At 25.0% G+C, this 16,334-nt stretch overlaps 1 protein-coding gene across 2 annotated transcripts; it reads left to right on the plus strand.

Annotated features, from left to right (window-relative positions):
• The first annotated feature begins 4,863 nt into the window (after positions 1-4,863).
• Positions 4,864-15,427, plus strand: LOC145834165 (box C/D snoRNA protein 1-like). 2 transcript variants are annotated; one of them, XM_082941528.1, is made up of 9 exons: positions 4,864-5,061; positions 5,553-5,703; positions 7,897-7,962; positions 8,026-8,135; positions 9,122-9,213; positions 11,744-11,919; positions 14,079-14,153; positions 14,831-14,920; positions 15,159-15,427. In XM_082941528.1, the coding sequence occupies exons 1-9, from the start codon at positions 4,938-4,940 to the stop codon at positions 15,304-15,306; spliced, it is 1,032 nt and encodes a 343-aa protein (XP_082797654.1). In that variant the 5' UTR covers positions 4,864-4,937; the 3' UTR covers positions 15,307-15,427. The 2 variants fall into 2 exon arrangements, with proteins under 2 accessions (XP_082797654.1, XP_082797655.1); XM_082941529.1 differs by lacking the exon at positions 14,079-14,153.
• The last annotated feature ends 907 nt before the right edge of the window (positions 15,428-16,334 follow it).

The raw sequence follows: 16,334 nt of genomic DNA on the forward strand, positions 1-16,334 counted from the left end.
ATCATATGTTTAGGTTAGGTTGATTAGGGCACCTAACTTTACTCCTAAATTAGGGGTAAAGGTTTAGTATTAAAGTTTTAGGTGATATGGGTAAAAGATAGGGAAATTTTTATTTTTAATATATTGTTGTAGTATTACTTCATCTCATTTGCAAAATATTATGAATGAAAATAATTAAAGACTTTGTTATTTCAGCTGAATCCTTTTTATTATAAAAATATATTGAACATAACTTTTAATTACTAGTAGTATATAATATATACTATTATACAAAATAATTCTAAATAAGTGATAAGCCTAAAAAGATAATAAAAAAGAATTGATTTATAAAAAGTGTAATTTATTTGATAAATCCAATTTCTAATAAAATAACCTTATGAAATAAAGAAAGTTTTAATTAATTTTAGTATAAGTATTTTATAGAAAAAATAAAATATCATTGAATATTTTTAAATGAACACCATATCGAACTTTATTTAGCTTTTTCAAACTCGTACATCGCATGTACTTTGTACTTTCTTGTTCTAAATATAACTTTCCGGAACTTGTCTAATTCTTAGACACAATAAGTTTTAATGTGTGATTTTTTAAGCTTTCATGGTGTACGACTATATGATGTCTTTTCGTACACCTAGATTTTTTGATCAAATTTTTTTTAATTTTTTACTTTGTTTAATTTTTATTCATAAGCATACTGGTTTTACGTTCTTTATTCATTAAAAAATAAATAGTTTTTAAAAGACTCAAAATTTGTTCTTTTTTCAAAAAGTTTGATTTGCGTATTTTAAATCTTAAATGTTATTGAACCGTCAGATAGGGACCAAAGTTCCGAATCATTAGATTAGCCTGTCTCACGGGGTATAGCAATAAAGCCTTATGGAAATTATGATAAGCGTCATGTATTTAAAAAATATTTAAGTTACATTGAATATGTACTTATTACCATTATAATGTATTGTTTTAATTTTTTTAGACAAAGTTTATACTAATACGGTATAAAAAATATTATTTTATTTTTGTTTATTTACCTTTATGACAACAACAGATTATGGTAATTTTTTTTTTTGTAAAAATTTTATTTTAAATAAGCAATCGAATGATAGTGCAGTCGGTTTAAGTGAAAGAATATGAAAAAACAAATAAAATGCAAACAAATATACACAACTTATCTTGGACAAGAAATTAAAATGTATCCGTGGTGTATGACCTGATAAAATAACTGAAAGGTTTGTTTGTGCATGAGGTACTTTATACAAACAGTTTAAGCGGTTATATTTTATAACAATATAATACAGCAATAAAAACTTAAAATCTATAACTTTTTTTTGAAGCAATACAAATATATAAAAAGTATAAATATGCATGACTGAAAGTATTTTGTTTTATTGAAATAATATCAATGTTTTATAAATAAAATATTTGTTACATAATACATCTAGTTTAAAGTACTCTACATTTTATAGACAACATAGAGCAACATATATAAGGGATTCATGTTAGGATTTTTTATTTAATCCCTAAAAATATTCAAAATTGTGTTTTAAGGTTAAAAGTAAGTTGCGTTTTATTTGTTTACCTCTAAAAATTGCCACCTAGATCCTTTTGAATAACAAACCTAATGCGAACTGTATGGGTGATAAAAAATGCGACCTTCATTTTTTTAGTTCAAAAATAATACATGGGAAATTGTCTTAAAACTACTCTATGTAAAATTTAGAACGGTTTGAAAAAAATTGCGTGAAAGCTTTCTTAGATTTTCTGTAATTATTTTTGATTTTTGTAAATTACAGTTTTTTTATATAGAAAAAGAGCTTTTAGAACATAATTTGGAACGTTTTTAAAGGGTATCAGGAATTGTAGTTTAAAAATCCTAAAAAAACATAACTCCCTTATATATTTATATTCAAAAATAGTTAAACTAAATTTACATGTGCTCCGACATTTATGCTACTTGCTAAAGCCTTCCTCAATATAATGTCTATTTTGGGGAAAAATATATATACACAAAAAATTAAGCAAACTGTTGTCTGATAGTGTGTAAGTCAGTTTAATAACGCACTTTTTTATAGGTTTTGCGATACATAACTAACTATAAAGCATTTGATTAGAAAATTACAGTATAGTGAAGGTTTGTAAAATGTAATAAAAATTAATAAAAAACTTATCAAAACTTACTTAAAACTTAATAAAACCTTGATATAAATAACTAGTTATTTAAGTTATTTAAACATTTCAATAGGGACGTGTCTAGGCTTTTTCAAGTGATGTAGCACAGTTTTTTTTAATAAAATTAATATTAATTTTAAATAAAACTTTTTTGACAATGAAGTAAATAGCTATTACTGCGCTATAGAATTTTTAAATTATGTAAATAAAAGTGTGCTTTCATAAATAAATATTAAGATATTTGTAGTGATTCTTCCTTTTAATTTTATGAGATGATTTTTTTCAAAAAGAAGGTTTAGAAAGGAAATGGTCTTAATTTTTACAACTAATACACACAACACGATCATTAATTTAATATGTGAAAAGCTAGCAATTTAGTTAAGAAAGCATTACTAAAACTGCTAAAGAGTTTGGGATAATCAATAGTTAAGCATTCGCTTAAAGGCTGATGTTATTGTTCCTGTGTATGCAGTACTCTGCTATGCGCTGGCAAAACATGGACGTTGTCTAGCGTGCAGGAAAAAAAAATCAACATCTTCTAGCTACAATACCTTCTTCGTATCTTTAGAATTGCATGACAACAAAAAATCACCGACGAGGAAGTGTTGAGACGTACTAGTCTTACCACCATGTATTTTACCCTCCGTCAGTGCAGAATTTTCTAGCTTTGTTATTTATTAGGATGGACCAAGAGCGAATTCCAAAGTATCTATTATATGGCGAGTTTGTCTTTGGATAAACGCAACCGAAGTTGCCCAAAACTATGTTTAAGGACGTATACAAGCGCGACCTAAAAAGATTGAATACAATAACTGATGATTGGGAGTTGCTTTCAAATGACAGCGTCGAATGGCAATCTACTCTACATAAAAAACTAAAGAAACATTATAACAATATTTAAAAAAACCGAATCAGACCAAGAGATGAGAAACAAAATTAAGTTTATTAACTTATTTAATTATGTTTATTGTAAAGTTTTAGTTGTTTTTATTTATTTATTGCTTCACTGTGTTTATAATTTGTTATAGTTGTTTTTTTTTCTTCTTTGAATACGCTTAGCCGATTTCGGCTGGTAGCAGGCCTATCATTTCTAATTGTTTACAAATTGAATATCAGTTGTTAAAACTTTAAATGTAATATTATAGTTTCCTTTAGAATTTTTTCTTAAAACATGAAATTTAATTCCTTTATAATTGTTAAATTGTTTATTTAACGACAAATAATAAGCGCTTAATAGAATTGGTCCTTGCGGTTATTGAGTCTTAAAAAACTTATTTACAGTTAAACGTCTTGTCTTGGTATGTATATTGTGATATATTATACTGTATATTTATATAGCTAAGTATACTTAATTAACTACATATAATATTCTAAATTTTTTAGTTTAATCTATATAATTTTAGAAGTAATAATTGAAAAAACGCTTCATCAAAAAAACTGTAGTAATAAAGATAATTGATACAGAAACATAAATTATTTCAGTTAAATAAAATTTTTAAACGTCATTATATTAGTGTCGTCGTTGAGTAGTTGAAATGATTTGGTCAGTAATTAGCGAGCTTTAAAAATTTGAATTTAAAAAAATAATAATGATTTATTATGTTATACGAAATTAATATAGTAAAAGAACAAGGGAATCTGGTCAACCAAAATTAATTTTCAATAGCTGTACAAATAAAAATTATAAGAAATTCATTACATAAAACTATATCCAGAAGCAACTAAGTGCACTTAAACCTTATTAATAAAAGTTTAATATTCTAAAGTAATCTTTTACTTTTTAGATATTTTATCTAGTTATTCCAGTTATACAATATGTAATGATTGTTTAGCATGTAAGCATTTTAAATTGTAGACTAAGCAATTTAGCAAAAAAATTCCTTATACAAAAAAAAATCTTTTTTTGTCCTCATCAAGACATTTTAAGGTATCCATGATGTACGACTCGATAACCGAAAGGGTTTTTTCGTGCACCAGGTCCTAAAACCAAAATTTTTGAGCTCTTTTTTTTTTCGTTCAATAAACTATACTGTAAAGTTTTCTAAAAATATAACTGAGTCCTGTTAACTAATATCTTCAAATAATTTATATAAAAAAATAGTTAATATGTATTAAATTATAACTAGTTGTTAAATTGTTTACCCACACTTGTAGTCTGTTTATATTCATATACAAAAAATACACAATTATCTCCTAAACTTTTTTTTCTACTCTTTGAAGTAGAACAGAATGCTAATGCTACTATTTCAAATGAAAACTGAATACTTAAAAAAGTTTGTTTGTTTCAAATTCAATTTTTATGTTTAAATATTTTCGTAGCCTTTTGATAGTTTAAAACTTACAACTATACTTTGAAGGACTTAAGTTCGTTCAAATTCCGTAAACAGTGCATAACGTATAATAAAAAAGTAACGTTAGTTTATAATAAATAAAGTACTTTACTGTATATGGCTAGATAACTGAATTTTTTTTTATACAACAGCCTTAAAGCTCACATTCTAGAGTACTTCTTTTACCGTGATAAATAATATATTTTCTAATACTACACGTCGCGAATACTTAACTAAATGATCCATTCAATGTGCTTAGCTTACGTACAGTAGTTTTTTAGTTTATGTTTAATGTTGAACACAAGGTTTTCAGAAAATCAAGGTATCTATTTTTGTAAATGGTTGGTTAAACATTTGCTCAAGCAACCTAATACTAATTGTTCATAAAATTGTAAATGTAAAACCCTCATCTAGTAATATTTATATTTATTAGTGATAAGTATGGCAACCAAAAGAAAATTAGAAGATGAAATAAAACTAGTTTTGAATTCAAAATCTTTTAGATCAACTACAAACAAAAAATCAAAAAAAGTTGATTTATATAGCATCAAGCAAAACTTTGAAGGTGAGTTTTTGTTGTACTCTAAAAACAGTATCTTAAAAATATTAATTTATTTTTAATCAAATCTTGAAATATTTATGTTACATATTTATCAGCAACAAAATGTTATAGATATTAGTTTTTAAATCAAATAAAAGCTGTTTCAATTAAATTAATGTCTAATCCATGGTTTCCCAATTGTTTTTTGATAAGGTCTCCTTAAAATAAACAAAAAAATGCTGAGGCCCCCATCTTCAAGATTTCTATAATAATTACCCTTAGATAGGCCGAAGACCTTTTTTGATCTTTATCATCAACTGCAGAATATCTAGCGTAAGTTTTAAATTACAGCCTCATGGCCCTCCTATGGCCCTTTTACTACTTTTGGCTCCTAAATTTCTGAAATTGCCCCAAAGGAAGCCATATGTTTTATTATGGTAAATCCTGGTCTAACCAATTAATACCTATATTGTTAATAAAACTTGTTTAATTTATTTTTACAATGTATTTTTTAGTTATTGATAAACCTGTACAAAGTTCAACTGCTGAAACTAACTGTGTTTCCAAAGTAAGCATACACAAAGAGTTAGATGCTGAAAATTCCTTAGATGAAAGTTTTTCTCAAGAAAACAACAAGTCAAGTGTTGAAAAAAAATCAGTTGATAGGTGAGCTTGTTGAAGTTAGTATAAAGTTATTTCAAATAGTTAAGTTTAATTTAAAAACAAATAACTAAAAAAATGTTCCTAATTACCTGGATAATTGCAATTTTAAGAAAACCACTTGATCTGCCTAAATAAATTGAAAAATCATATAAAACACTATTTTTTTTTCTAATCTGTTTACCTATTTTAAATAAAGTATGCAATTTTTTTGATAAAATGTTTTTATTTTGTAGTTAAGTATCTTGATATTAAATTTTTAAATTTTAAGTCAGAACAATCAGAGTTGTAAACTTGAAAGGTGATAGTGTACAAGATCTGTCATTTTAGAATTAAACATAATGCCATGTAACTTGATTTTTTATTAACAAGGCTGCTTGGTTAAAATAAGCTAGATAATGAGTTAACTAAAAAAGTACAAAAAGTTATTGTTTTATTAAATATTTTGTATTAAAATTTTCATATACTGGTCATTTTAAGCCAGGGTTTCCAAAACTTATTTTTATAATCAACCCACTGGCATAATTTGAAGAAATAATCAGGGTTTGTGCGCGTCAGGCTAAGTCAGACTAAATCAGTTTTTTTGAAAAAAGTTGAAAAACGTCAGGCTAAATCAGTTTTTTTATTTTAAAATTTGAGAATCTCAGTTTTTCTCAGTTTAAATGCTTTAAAATTTTTGATTAAAAAATTGAGAAATCTTTTTAATATCAAGTTGAGATGTGAGTTTACTTCTAAATAATGATTTAGTTATTAAAGACAAAATCAGTCAGCACTTGTAAAAATAAATGCTTAAAACCTTTTGTTGAATCTCTAAAAAATTTTAAGAATCTTCATTATTTTGTTATGAGTAGATTATATACGTCATGACTATAAAAATTCTTAAAAAAAATGCAGTTTAAACATTACAGTTTAGTTCAACAACTTAGCTGTTTGTTTGAATTTTAATACTAGTGTAAGCGTTTCATTTTAAGTTTTAATAAAACACGACAATGCACGTCGTTTTATTATAAATCTTCTGGTTATAATGTTTTTACTTTGTGCTTAAGTAAATTAACAATTGTGTTTAGTAATATATATTAAATTTTTACACTAGTAATAGATTAGATATAACACTTATTTTAAAACTTATCACTGAATTTGTTATGTTAAGGGCATTGGGGGGGTCAATCACCTTTTTTACAATTTAGTCTTTTTTTATTGAGTTGTAACTAAGCTATGAGTTACTTTTTGCAAATTTTTAAAGCTCTAAATATTTTTGAGATAAAGTTAGTTGAAGTCGGAGACTACATTAGTACTAATTAAGACCCCCCCAATATCTAAAATGACTTCTTAAAGGGATTTTCCGTACTTTAAAAAATGTCAGGCTAAATTGGTCACAGTCAGGCTAAATGAAAAAAATTTCGCGCACGAACCCTGAATAATTGCCCCTTTTCTATCAAATTAGTTATTTACTTATTTGTTTAAAACTAGATATTGCCCCTTACAGCCTAATTCACTCCTAAGGGGCGATAGTGCACGCATTGGAAAAACTCTTTTTTTTATACTGTTTTTAGAGAATCAGTTTTTACACCACAAAAGTTCCAAAAATTTGCACATTTTTTTAGTATACTACAGTACCAAAATTAGAAAAAAAAATCTAGCTTAAAGATCAAAGGTTTTCTTTTTTATAAGCACCCTAATGTGCATAACTGATAATTTTTTGCACACACTTAATTTGTTTTATAAAAAAATGAATTTCTTAAAGTATAATTGTCTTTATAGGTGAATGATATATAAGAGCTTGCTAAAATATAAGAAATATAGCAGAAATGCTATCAAAAAATTATATATATGTATACTTTTTTACCTCAAAAATTTCTTGTGCACACTAAAATATTTTTAATGCACACTGAAGTACACTTAGATATAATTACATCAAATGCACATAGATTTTTTCAAAGGCTTTTTAATAAACTTTGGCTTTATCAGGATAGTTTTAGGTCATTAAGGATGTTTTTTTTTGCCTAAGAGTGGCATTCCTTGTAAATAGGTTATACTTTATGTTGTACCTTTTTATAATGTGAAAACTTAAAATTTTCAAGTTGTTAATGTATTTTGATATTTATAGACACTTTTACTGACTTGAGTCTTAATCAGTTTATGTTTTATGTTGTGCTTATAAAGCTATAACATGTTTTATTCCACAAAACTTTATAACAGATGCACTACTTGTAATTTAAAGAAATTTAAATACAAATGTCCAGGCTGTGAAGCAAGATCTTGTAGGTAAGTTGTTTTGTACTTGCATTACTTAAAATTTTTAAGTGTAAATGTATTTATGATCTATAGCATTGACTGTGTAAAGCATCACAAGAAAGTTACACATTGTACTGGTAAAAAAAGACCCTTTGAAACAATCCTATTAAGATCGAATATAACAGAAAAAAGTTGTTTCTCAGGTAAGTAATTTTTATAATTTATTTACAAGTTCAATAAAATTTATTAAGTATAATTTCATAAATACTTGTTCCAATTAAGGTCATAGGAGGGTTTTTTTTTTACGAAAATACTAACATTGGCTCTTCTTTAAAGCCTTAAAAGTACACACTAAATGATTATTTTTATTAAACAAAATTTTTCAATTAACTTTGAGATATAAATCTTAAATTTTTCTATAAAGTTTCTGATACAAGTAAATGGAATTTAAAATTTTCATGCTAGATTTTGCAAAATTTGAAAAATTTACTTTATATCTACTCCTCTTTTATTTTTAAGTAATTTACTTCAAGTTTTTAGAAAGTATTCTTTTCAATATTGCAAACAACTTGTAAGAAGCAAGTTTTTTTTAAAGAGAATTTAAAAAATTTATGACCAATGAGATTTTGTTTTTCTTTACCAAAAAAATTATATACAAAAATTAAAAAATCATCTGTTTTCTACAAGTTGTTTGAAATTTTCCAATGATTACTCTACAAAGCTTTAAAAAAGTTGCTCAAAAACTAAAGGAGGAGATAGATTTTCAGTAAAATAGTCTATTTTTGCCAATTTTACTTAGCTCCACCAAAAAGGAACCTATTCAACTTTCCTAATTCAATTGCTTTTATCTCAAAAAGTACTTTGAATTTTTAAAAACAGTATATAACAATATAGATGTATATTATTCAAAAAATATGAATAAAAAATGAGTGATTTACCCCTTATGACCATAAACCCTTACATCTTTTTTTTTTTACTTTTAAAAACGCATTGAGTAACTAAAGTAAAAACCTGTAAAATATGCAAACTAGGTGAGCTTGTTTGTTGAAATTAATTTTTTTTTTTTGAGATATAGCCTTAGTTTAATTAAAATAAATACTTATTATTTAGATTTTTACTTCATGTATTTTACATTAAAATAGAGTAATATCAAATTATTAATTAGTTTCTTAAAAAACTTTATTTTAAGATTATAAGTTTCTTGAAAAAGGAACACACATGATAACTTCAGTTGGTACAACATCTCATGCAAAGCTTGTACTGAAAAAATTTGACTTACAGGTTATTTTTTATTAAAATTAAATGTGAGATAAACAAAACGTTTATATAATGTTGTATGAAATGTTCAAGTATTTCTTTTTTTTAAATAGTATTGTCTATGTTTTATCTTAAAATCTCAGATTATAAACATTTTTTTTTAAATAAAAGTTCTTTTAGTCAAAATTATGTGTAGATGAAATATTTCTTTTTTCATCTTGTATTTTTTTGTTTTTTTTTTTGTATTTTAATTTTTTCATAATTGATTATTAATGATAAAGTTTGTTTTGCAATCTCTTTGATATTAAATTTAAAAGTTATAGTCATACTAATTCGATCATCAGACCACAAGCCTTCGATAGCTTAGGCTATGTAGACTTTTGTTGATCCTTTCTTTGATCTATAAATAAAAATAAATCTTTACAAACGGTCAACGTCCACCTACCCATAACAAAAAGAAAATTATAACATCTATAGCTCTAGGGTATAATTTTAAATAGGAAACAGTAGAGACTAGCGCTAGCCTCTACTGGCTAAGTTTGTACTGGAAAGAAAATAGGGCTTACTTGCTTCCAAAATCCTTCTTAAGATGTAGCTTGCTCAACATGTACCTTTTGCAATCAGGAACTGCAGCAGTCATTGATTGCATAGAAGCTCAGTAAATAGTTTATTGCTTTGATAAAACTCAGAAATATTGGGTTACCTTAGGAACATTCCATTTAGGTATTGTCATTGGCTATTTATATTCTTTTGATAATCCTTAATAAATATTTTTACATGAAATTTCAACAGTTTTATTTATTTAATTCAATTATCAGGCATACTAATTATGTTTTTTGCTTTAATTTTACATCATTTTTAGTTTTTAAACAAGTACTAATTTTGCCTTCAATTTTTTTAACACTGATATTATCTTCTATATACTTAAGGGCATAGAGGGGGTAAATAACTTTTTTTGACTTAATCTTAATTTCTAGAATTTTGCATTAAGTATAAGTTGCTTTTTCAACTTTTCAGTATTCAAACTAACTTTTGAGGTATTTCAAATTCAGAGAGTACAATAGGTACCTTATGGGAAGAGAAAACTAAGACGATAAATAAATAAAAATCACTAAAATCTTTTTTGTTTACTAAAAAATGATCAAATTTTCAGGGTATGTTTCTTGTAATATATATTAGAAAAATCTGTAGTTACAAATTAAAAAAACTATCATTGTTAAGCATTAATTATTATTTTTTGTTTATTGTTGAAAAAAAAGCTATTATTTAAATATTCCTTACGAGAGATTTTATAAATATTGCAAAAAACTTTTCCTGAAAGTTTAAGGTATTTGTCTCAAAAAACATGCAAGGAGATAAATTTTTAGTGAAATAAACAGGGTTGCCACTTTACTTGGAAACCTGGAAAAACCTGAAATTCGACAATTTAGGCAAAAATAACCTGGAAAAACCTGGAATTTTGATCAAAAAACCTGGAATTTTTAATAATTTTAACATTTTTAATAGTAAAATTTCGATTTGACACAAAAAATCTATCATATAAATAAGATTTTTTTTTCATCATCAATAAATTTTTTATTAAAAAACACATTCAAAGTAACTTAACATTATCTTTTCAATGTTTTTATACTATTCAACACAGTTTCTTATATAGAAATTAGCTTAAAACTAAAAATAGACCAAAAATGTGTACTTTTAAAAACATGGAAAAAATTTGGAAAACCTGAAAAAAAAATTTGGAAAAGCTGGAAAAAATTTGGAAAAAACGAGTGGCAACCCTGAATAAAATACTTTTGCCGTTTTAGTTTGCACTTACCAAAAACGATCTAACTTTAATGGTTTATATCTTAAAACTTACATATGGCAAAAAGTAATTGGTAGCTTAGTTATTTATGTAAAAAATTAAAGTAAAATTAGCCTCCATATATGAACTTATCCTACATCACAGAGTAGAAAACTTTGTAATCTATAAATTTAGCATAAAATATGTATATAAACAAAAACTATAAAAAAATCTAAATAAACAAAAACTTGAAACAGGATTCGATCAAAAACATTTTTATTAATCAAACAAGTAAGATATATTTCAGCTAACCCTAATCAACTTCTTCTGTTAGCAACTAATTTAAAAATTAAGTTTTGAGTAATTAAACAATTTTAGGTTTCATCAGAAAATACTAAGTTAGTAAATTTAGCAAAATAAAATAGAATTAATTTGTGATAGATTAATAATTTAACTAATATAAGCGTACTCATTAGTTTATAATTATATAATTATAAACTGTTAATCTATCTCTAATTAATTCTACTAAATTTTGCTATATATATTAATTTATTTTTTTCTGATCAAACTTGTAAAAGTTTTTTTACACAAAGTTTAATTTTCAAGTTAGTAGCTAGCCGTAGTAGCTAGAGTTAGCTGAAATATATTACTTGTTTGGTCAATAAAACTGTTTTTGAATGAATCTTTTCTCAAGGTTTTGTTTAATAATTGTAGTACTGAAAAATTACTTTATCTAAATAAAATATGTATTGGTTTTTTTTTTTCAAACAGCAATCAAATGTTCAACTGGCACTTCAACTAGACAATGTCAAATGGAAACCAATGTCGTCTAATTTTACAAGACATAAAAACAACAAAACTTTTTTTCATAAAAGCAAGCAAATTATCAAATGGCACGTTGAATGGAATTTTAATTGTGGAAAAGTTAAAAAACAACTAACGAAGCCGTATGTTCTTTGTTTTAACAATGTTTAAAAAAAAGTATTTATAATTCTGTAAATTTATTTTACAGTTATAGGTTGTTCAATTTTATACTAAATTATTACTTACAGGGTTCGTGTGCGTCAGCCTAAATCAGTTTTTTTGAAAAAAGTTGAAAAACATCAGGCTAATTCAGTTTTTTTATTTAAAAATTTGAGAATCTCAGTTTTTCTCAATTCAAATGCTTGAAACTTTTTATTTAAAAAAACTGAGAAATCTTTTTAAGATGAAATTGAGATGTGAATTTATTTCTAAATAAAATTTTAGTTTTTAAAGACAAAATCAGTTAGTATTTGTAAAAATAAATGCGTAAAACCTTTTCTTGAATCTCTTAAAAACTTTTAAGAATCTTCATTATTTTGTTTTGAGTAGATTATATAAGTCATAATTATGAAAATTTATAAAAAAATAAAGTTTAAACACTACAGTTAAGTTCAACAACTTAGCTGTTTGTTTGAATTTGTTTACATCAGCCATGTTTTTCAGAGCTTATTTGGTTGAACTGTTTTAATTTCTAGTTTAAAAGCTTTATACCAAATACTTTTTAGATTAAGACTCTTAGCAGTTTATTCATATATTTTAATGTTTGTTAAAAGTTGTTAGAGATATTCACAACACTAAAACTTATTTTTAAGATATAAGTACTAAGTTTTGTGGGAGTACAAATTTTAGGTACAATTCATTTTTCTTTAAAAGAACGAAATATTAAAGGTTTTTTTTATTGAAGTGTAAGCTTTTTAAATCTGATATGACATCAACAATCACTGTATTAATTATTTAGAGTTTAGGATTTTTAATTATGAATCAACTTTAAGTATTAGTCAAGATACTATAATAAACATTTTTTACTTATTTTAATACTCGTGTAAGCGTTTCATTTTTAATTTTAACAAAATACGACATTTCACGTCGTTTTATTATAAATCTTTTGGTTATAATGTTTTCACTTAGTGCTTAATTAAATTGAACAATTGTGTTTAGTAATATATATTAAATTTTTACACTAGTAATAGATTAGATATAACTTATCACTGAATTTGTTATGTTAAGGGCATAGGGGGGTCAATCACCTTTTTCACAATCTAGTCTAATTTTATGGAGTTTTAACTAAGCTATGAGTTGCTTTTAGCAGATTTTTTAAGCTCAATATATTTTTGAGATAAAGCTGGTTGAAATCGGAGACTACAATAGTACTATTCAAATCCCCAATACCTGAAATGACTTCTAAAGGGGATTTTCCTTACTTTGAAAAAATGTCAGGCTAAATTGGTCTCAGTCTGGCTAAATGAAAAAAAATTCGCGCACGAACCCTGTATTTAGTTTTATTAAAATAACATTTGAAAAAACTGCATTAAGTTATTTTGATAGATAACTTCAGGTTTTCAACACTTTCAACCATGTTAAGTTTTTTAGATAAAACCAGGCCAGTTTTATAATTTATTAAAAAAAAGGCTGAGTTTTTAGTTAAAATTCTAGTAAGATTAAGTTTAATCAGTTTTCACTATTTTGGTGATTTCTACTTGATTTCTGTTCTACCATTAAATTTTTGTTAGTTTTGCTGTGTTTATTTTAACAATCAAATACAACTTTGAAAATTGCGGCTAGCTCTACTTTAATATTTAAAAATTGTTTGTATATTATTAGAATCCTAATTTAAATTTATCGATTAACAGTTCGGATTAAAAACGATAAATTTAGATTTCAATCAGTATATTTAAAGAAATTAATAACATTTAAAGAGTATATTTACAAATACGTTTTTAGTGCTTTCTTTATCTGAAAAAATTATATGGTATAGAGATTCAAGACGCAACACACTTTTAAAGGTTGTAAAATACTCAAGCTGGTATATTTTTTTTATATTTGATTCTTATGCTTCATAGATGACTCCTTGTAGTTAGCTATTTTATTCTATAGTACAGTTATTAAGGCCAGAGGTGGATTTATTTTTTACAAAAAACACTAGTAGATATTATATGAAAGTTTTAAATGTTAACTAAAAGTCATGCTTTCAAAGTTGCAGTAGATTCTTTGCTCAGTATGTAAGTTTATTGATAAAAATTATTTAATAAATGATAAAAAGAATACAAAAACTTATTAAATATACCTTATTATATATTTTTAGTTGTGATTTTACTGACACATTGGAAGATCTAGTAAAGCCTTTCCTAGATCTTAAAAGCTTAAGCTACGACTATAAGTTAGTTTTAATTTTTTTAACTTTAAGTTTTTCCAAGTTTATTTTTACTTTACAATAATAAAATTTGGTTACAAATGTTCAAACTTAATTAGTTATTAAATATCAATCGCTAGTAAAGATCGTAACGTAGCAAGTTCGTTTGAATATAATACGGACGGTTATTTGAAAAGTACTCAAATTATTAAAAACTATCAGCGTTTCTTTGAGTTTTTATTGAGTACTTTTTCATTTACTATCATCTACATTATCGAAACTCTGTAAAACTGTGTTTTTAATTTAAAATAATATTTTAATTAGTTTTAGATTTTTGCCTTAAAATTAAACTAGTGTATATTCTATAAAACTTATTTATAACCTTCAAAGTATTATTATTAATTTATATTATTAAATTTAATTCATTAATATTAAATCAAATTAAATACAATGTTAAGATTCCGCAATAGCTAGTCACATATAATTTTAGTTGTTTTTAGCCTAAAAAGTATTATGAAAAAGTTATTTCTAGTAAACAAAAAAACAAAAAAAAAGTTCAACTAGTTTTATTTGTATTATTGTTAATTTGTTTTTAAATATATTTATGTTTATAACTTTGTTTTAAGATATAATTATCTATCAAAAAATAAAATACAACTAACACAGATTTAAATGTTAAGTAATAACAACTTTTTCTCTTAAAGTTTAGAAAGTTACAGAAAGTGTGCTATGAAAGAAAGCAGCAAGTTGCACTTTTTTCTTTGCAATGAAGAAGTTTCTGCCCAATGCAGTCGGTAAGATTTTACATTTAGCTTGAATTTTTTTTTACAATTGATTTTACATTTAGCTGTATTTTCCAAATAATACAAGTTCTATATAGAAAAAAAAAATCATTCATTTTCAATTTTACTACTTATGAAAGTAATCTCAGAATTTTTAAAAACAGTTGTACAAGTTATACTTAAGGTTTAAAGTCAATATGAGTAAATTTTTTAAATAGTAATAAAATAGTTATTTTAATTAAATAAATAGATTCAAGAAATTGGAAGGTGTGCAGTCAGTGAACAAAAACTTAAATGGAAGTATAATTATTGAATATCCAAGAATTCATGTTGTTCGTGATACAGATCTGCAAAAGTATTTAAGTAACAACCAAGACATAGATTTATCTCTAAGTTAAACGTTTTATTTCGTCTAGTTTAATAGTAAAATAATTAGAAAATTATCGCTTAGGTTTTTTTAAACACGAACTAAAAAATTTAAATGTGTTCATTAAGTTAATTAGTGTTTTTTTTGTCTCATTTATGTACCAAATAAATTTTTTTAACTTATCTACTTATTTTGTTACTAATAAAAGACAGTTTTTAGTTCATGAGTGAAATATACAAGCTGTATGTTCTTAGTATTTTTTACAATATTTCAAGTTAAATTGTTTTTATTACAAGATACACATTAAAATACGATAAGTTCTAACAAATGTTTTATAAAGCATATAAAGTTTGTGTTTATCCAATTTTCAATAAGCATTACGTAGCATTTGAGACTAAGTACTTAAAGTACAGTTTTTATGTTTCATAAATAAAAATGAGCGAAAAACCATTGTAATGTAAGAAATAGTTCAATACAGTAACCTGCCAACTAGGTACGCACTGCCGGTATGATACGAACTTTTTAGCCGAAAACGGTGTGTTCAAAAATAAATTCAAAATAAGCTGAATTTTTTAAAAACTAAAGCTAGCTTGAATTGTCCTGGTTAGCCTAAGTAACTTGAGATTCAGGTAACCACGACAGTTACATATAAACAAAATGAGTAAAAAGAGTAAACTTATAAAATTCTTAATCACTTTTTATATAATCCATTACTGACAATATTGACTAAGAAAACCGGGTAGGTGTCAATTTTGCACGGAGATATTATTGCACGGGTTGGTTTTTTTGATTATATTATTATTTTTAATAATACAATCACTGTTTCCCCTTACCCTCGGTCGGTAACTTTTTTTTTTTTAATTTATATTTTTTTTTTTTGTCTTTGTTTTTTTTTTTATTCTCGTGCAAAACGACCCTCGTGAAATTTTGTCTTCGTGCAATTTCGCCCAGTTCCCATGAAAACCACAATCTACTATGAGCACCACATCATTTATCCTTTATTGTTGTGTTTTCTATCAAAACAACCATTTAAGATGCAAATATTGCTAAATAATAAGC

Source organism: Thalia democratica, chromosome 4 (genome assembly GCF_965202585.1).
Source record: "Thalia democratica chromosome 4, ktThaDemo2.hap1.1, whole genome shotgun sequence".
NCBI lineage: Eukaryota > Metazoa > Chordata > Thaliacea > Salpida > Salpidae > Thalia > Thalia democratica.

What these genes read in the sequence shown, in the direction of transcription:
- LOC145834165 (XM_082941528.1), top strand. Translation starts at nt 4,938, where the DNA reads ATGGCAACCAAAAGAAAATTAGAAGATGAAATAAAACTAGTTTTGAAT. An exon ending in TGTGAAGCAAGATCTTGTAG is followed by an intron (nt 7,963 to 8,025) that starts GTAAGTTGTTTT and finishes TATGATCTATAG; the next exon opens with CATTGACTGTGTAAAGCATC. An exon ending in TGAAAAAATTTGACTTACAG is followed by an intron (nt 9,214 to 11,743) that starts GTTATTTTTTAT and finishes TTTTTCAAACAG; the next exon opens with CAATCAAATGTTCAACTGGC.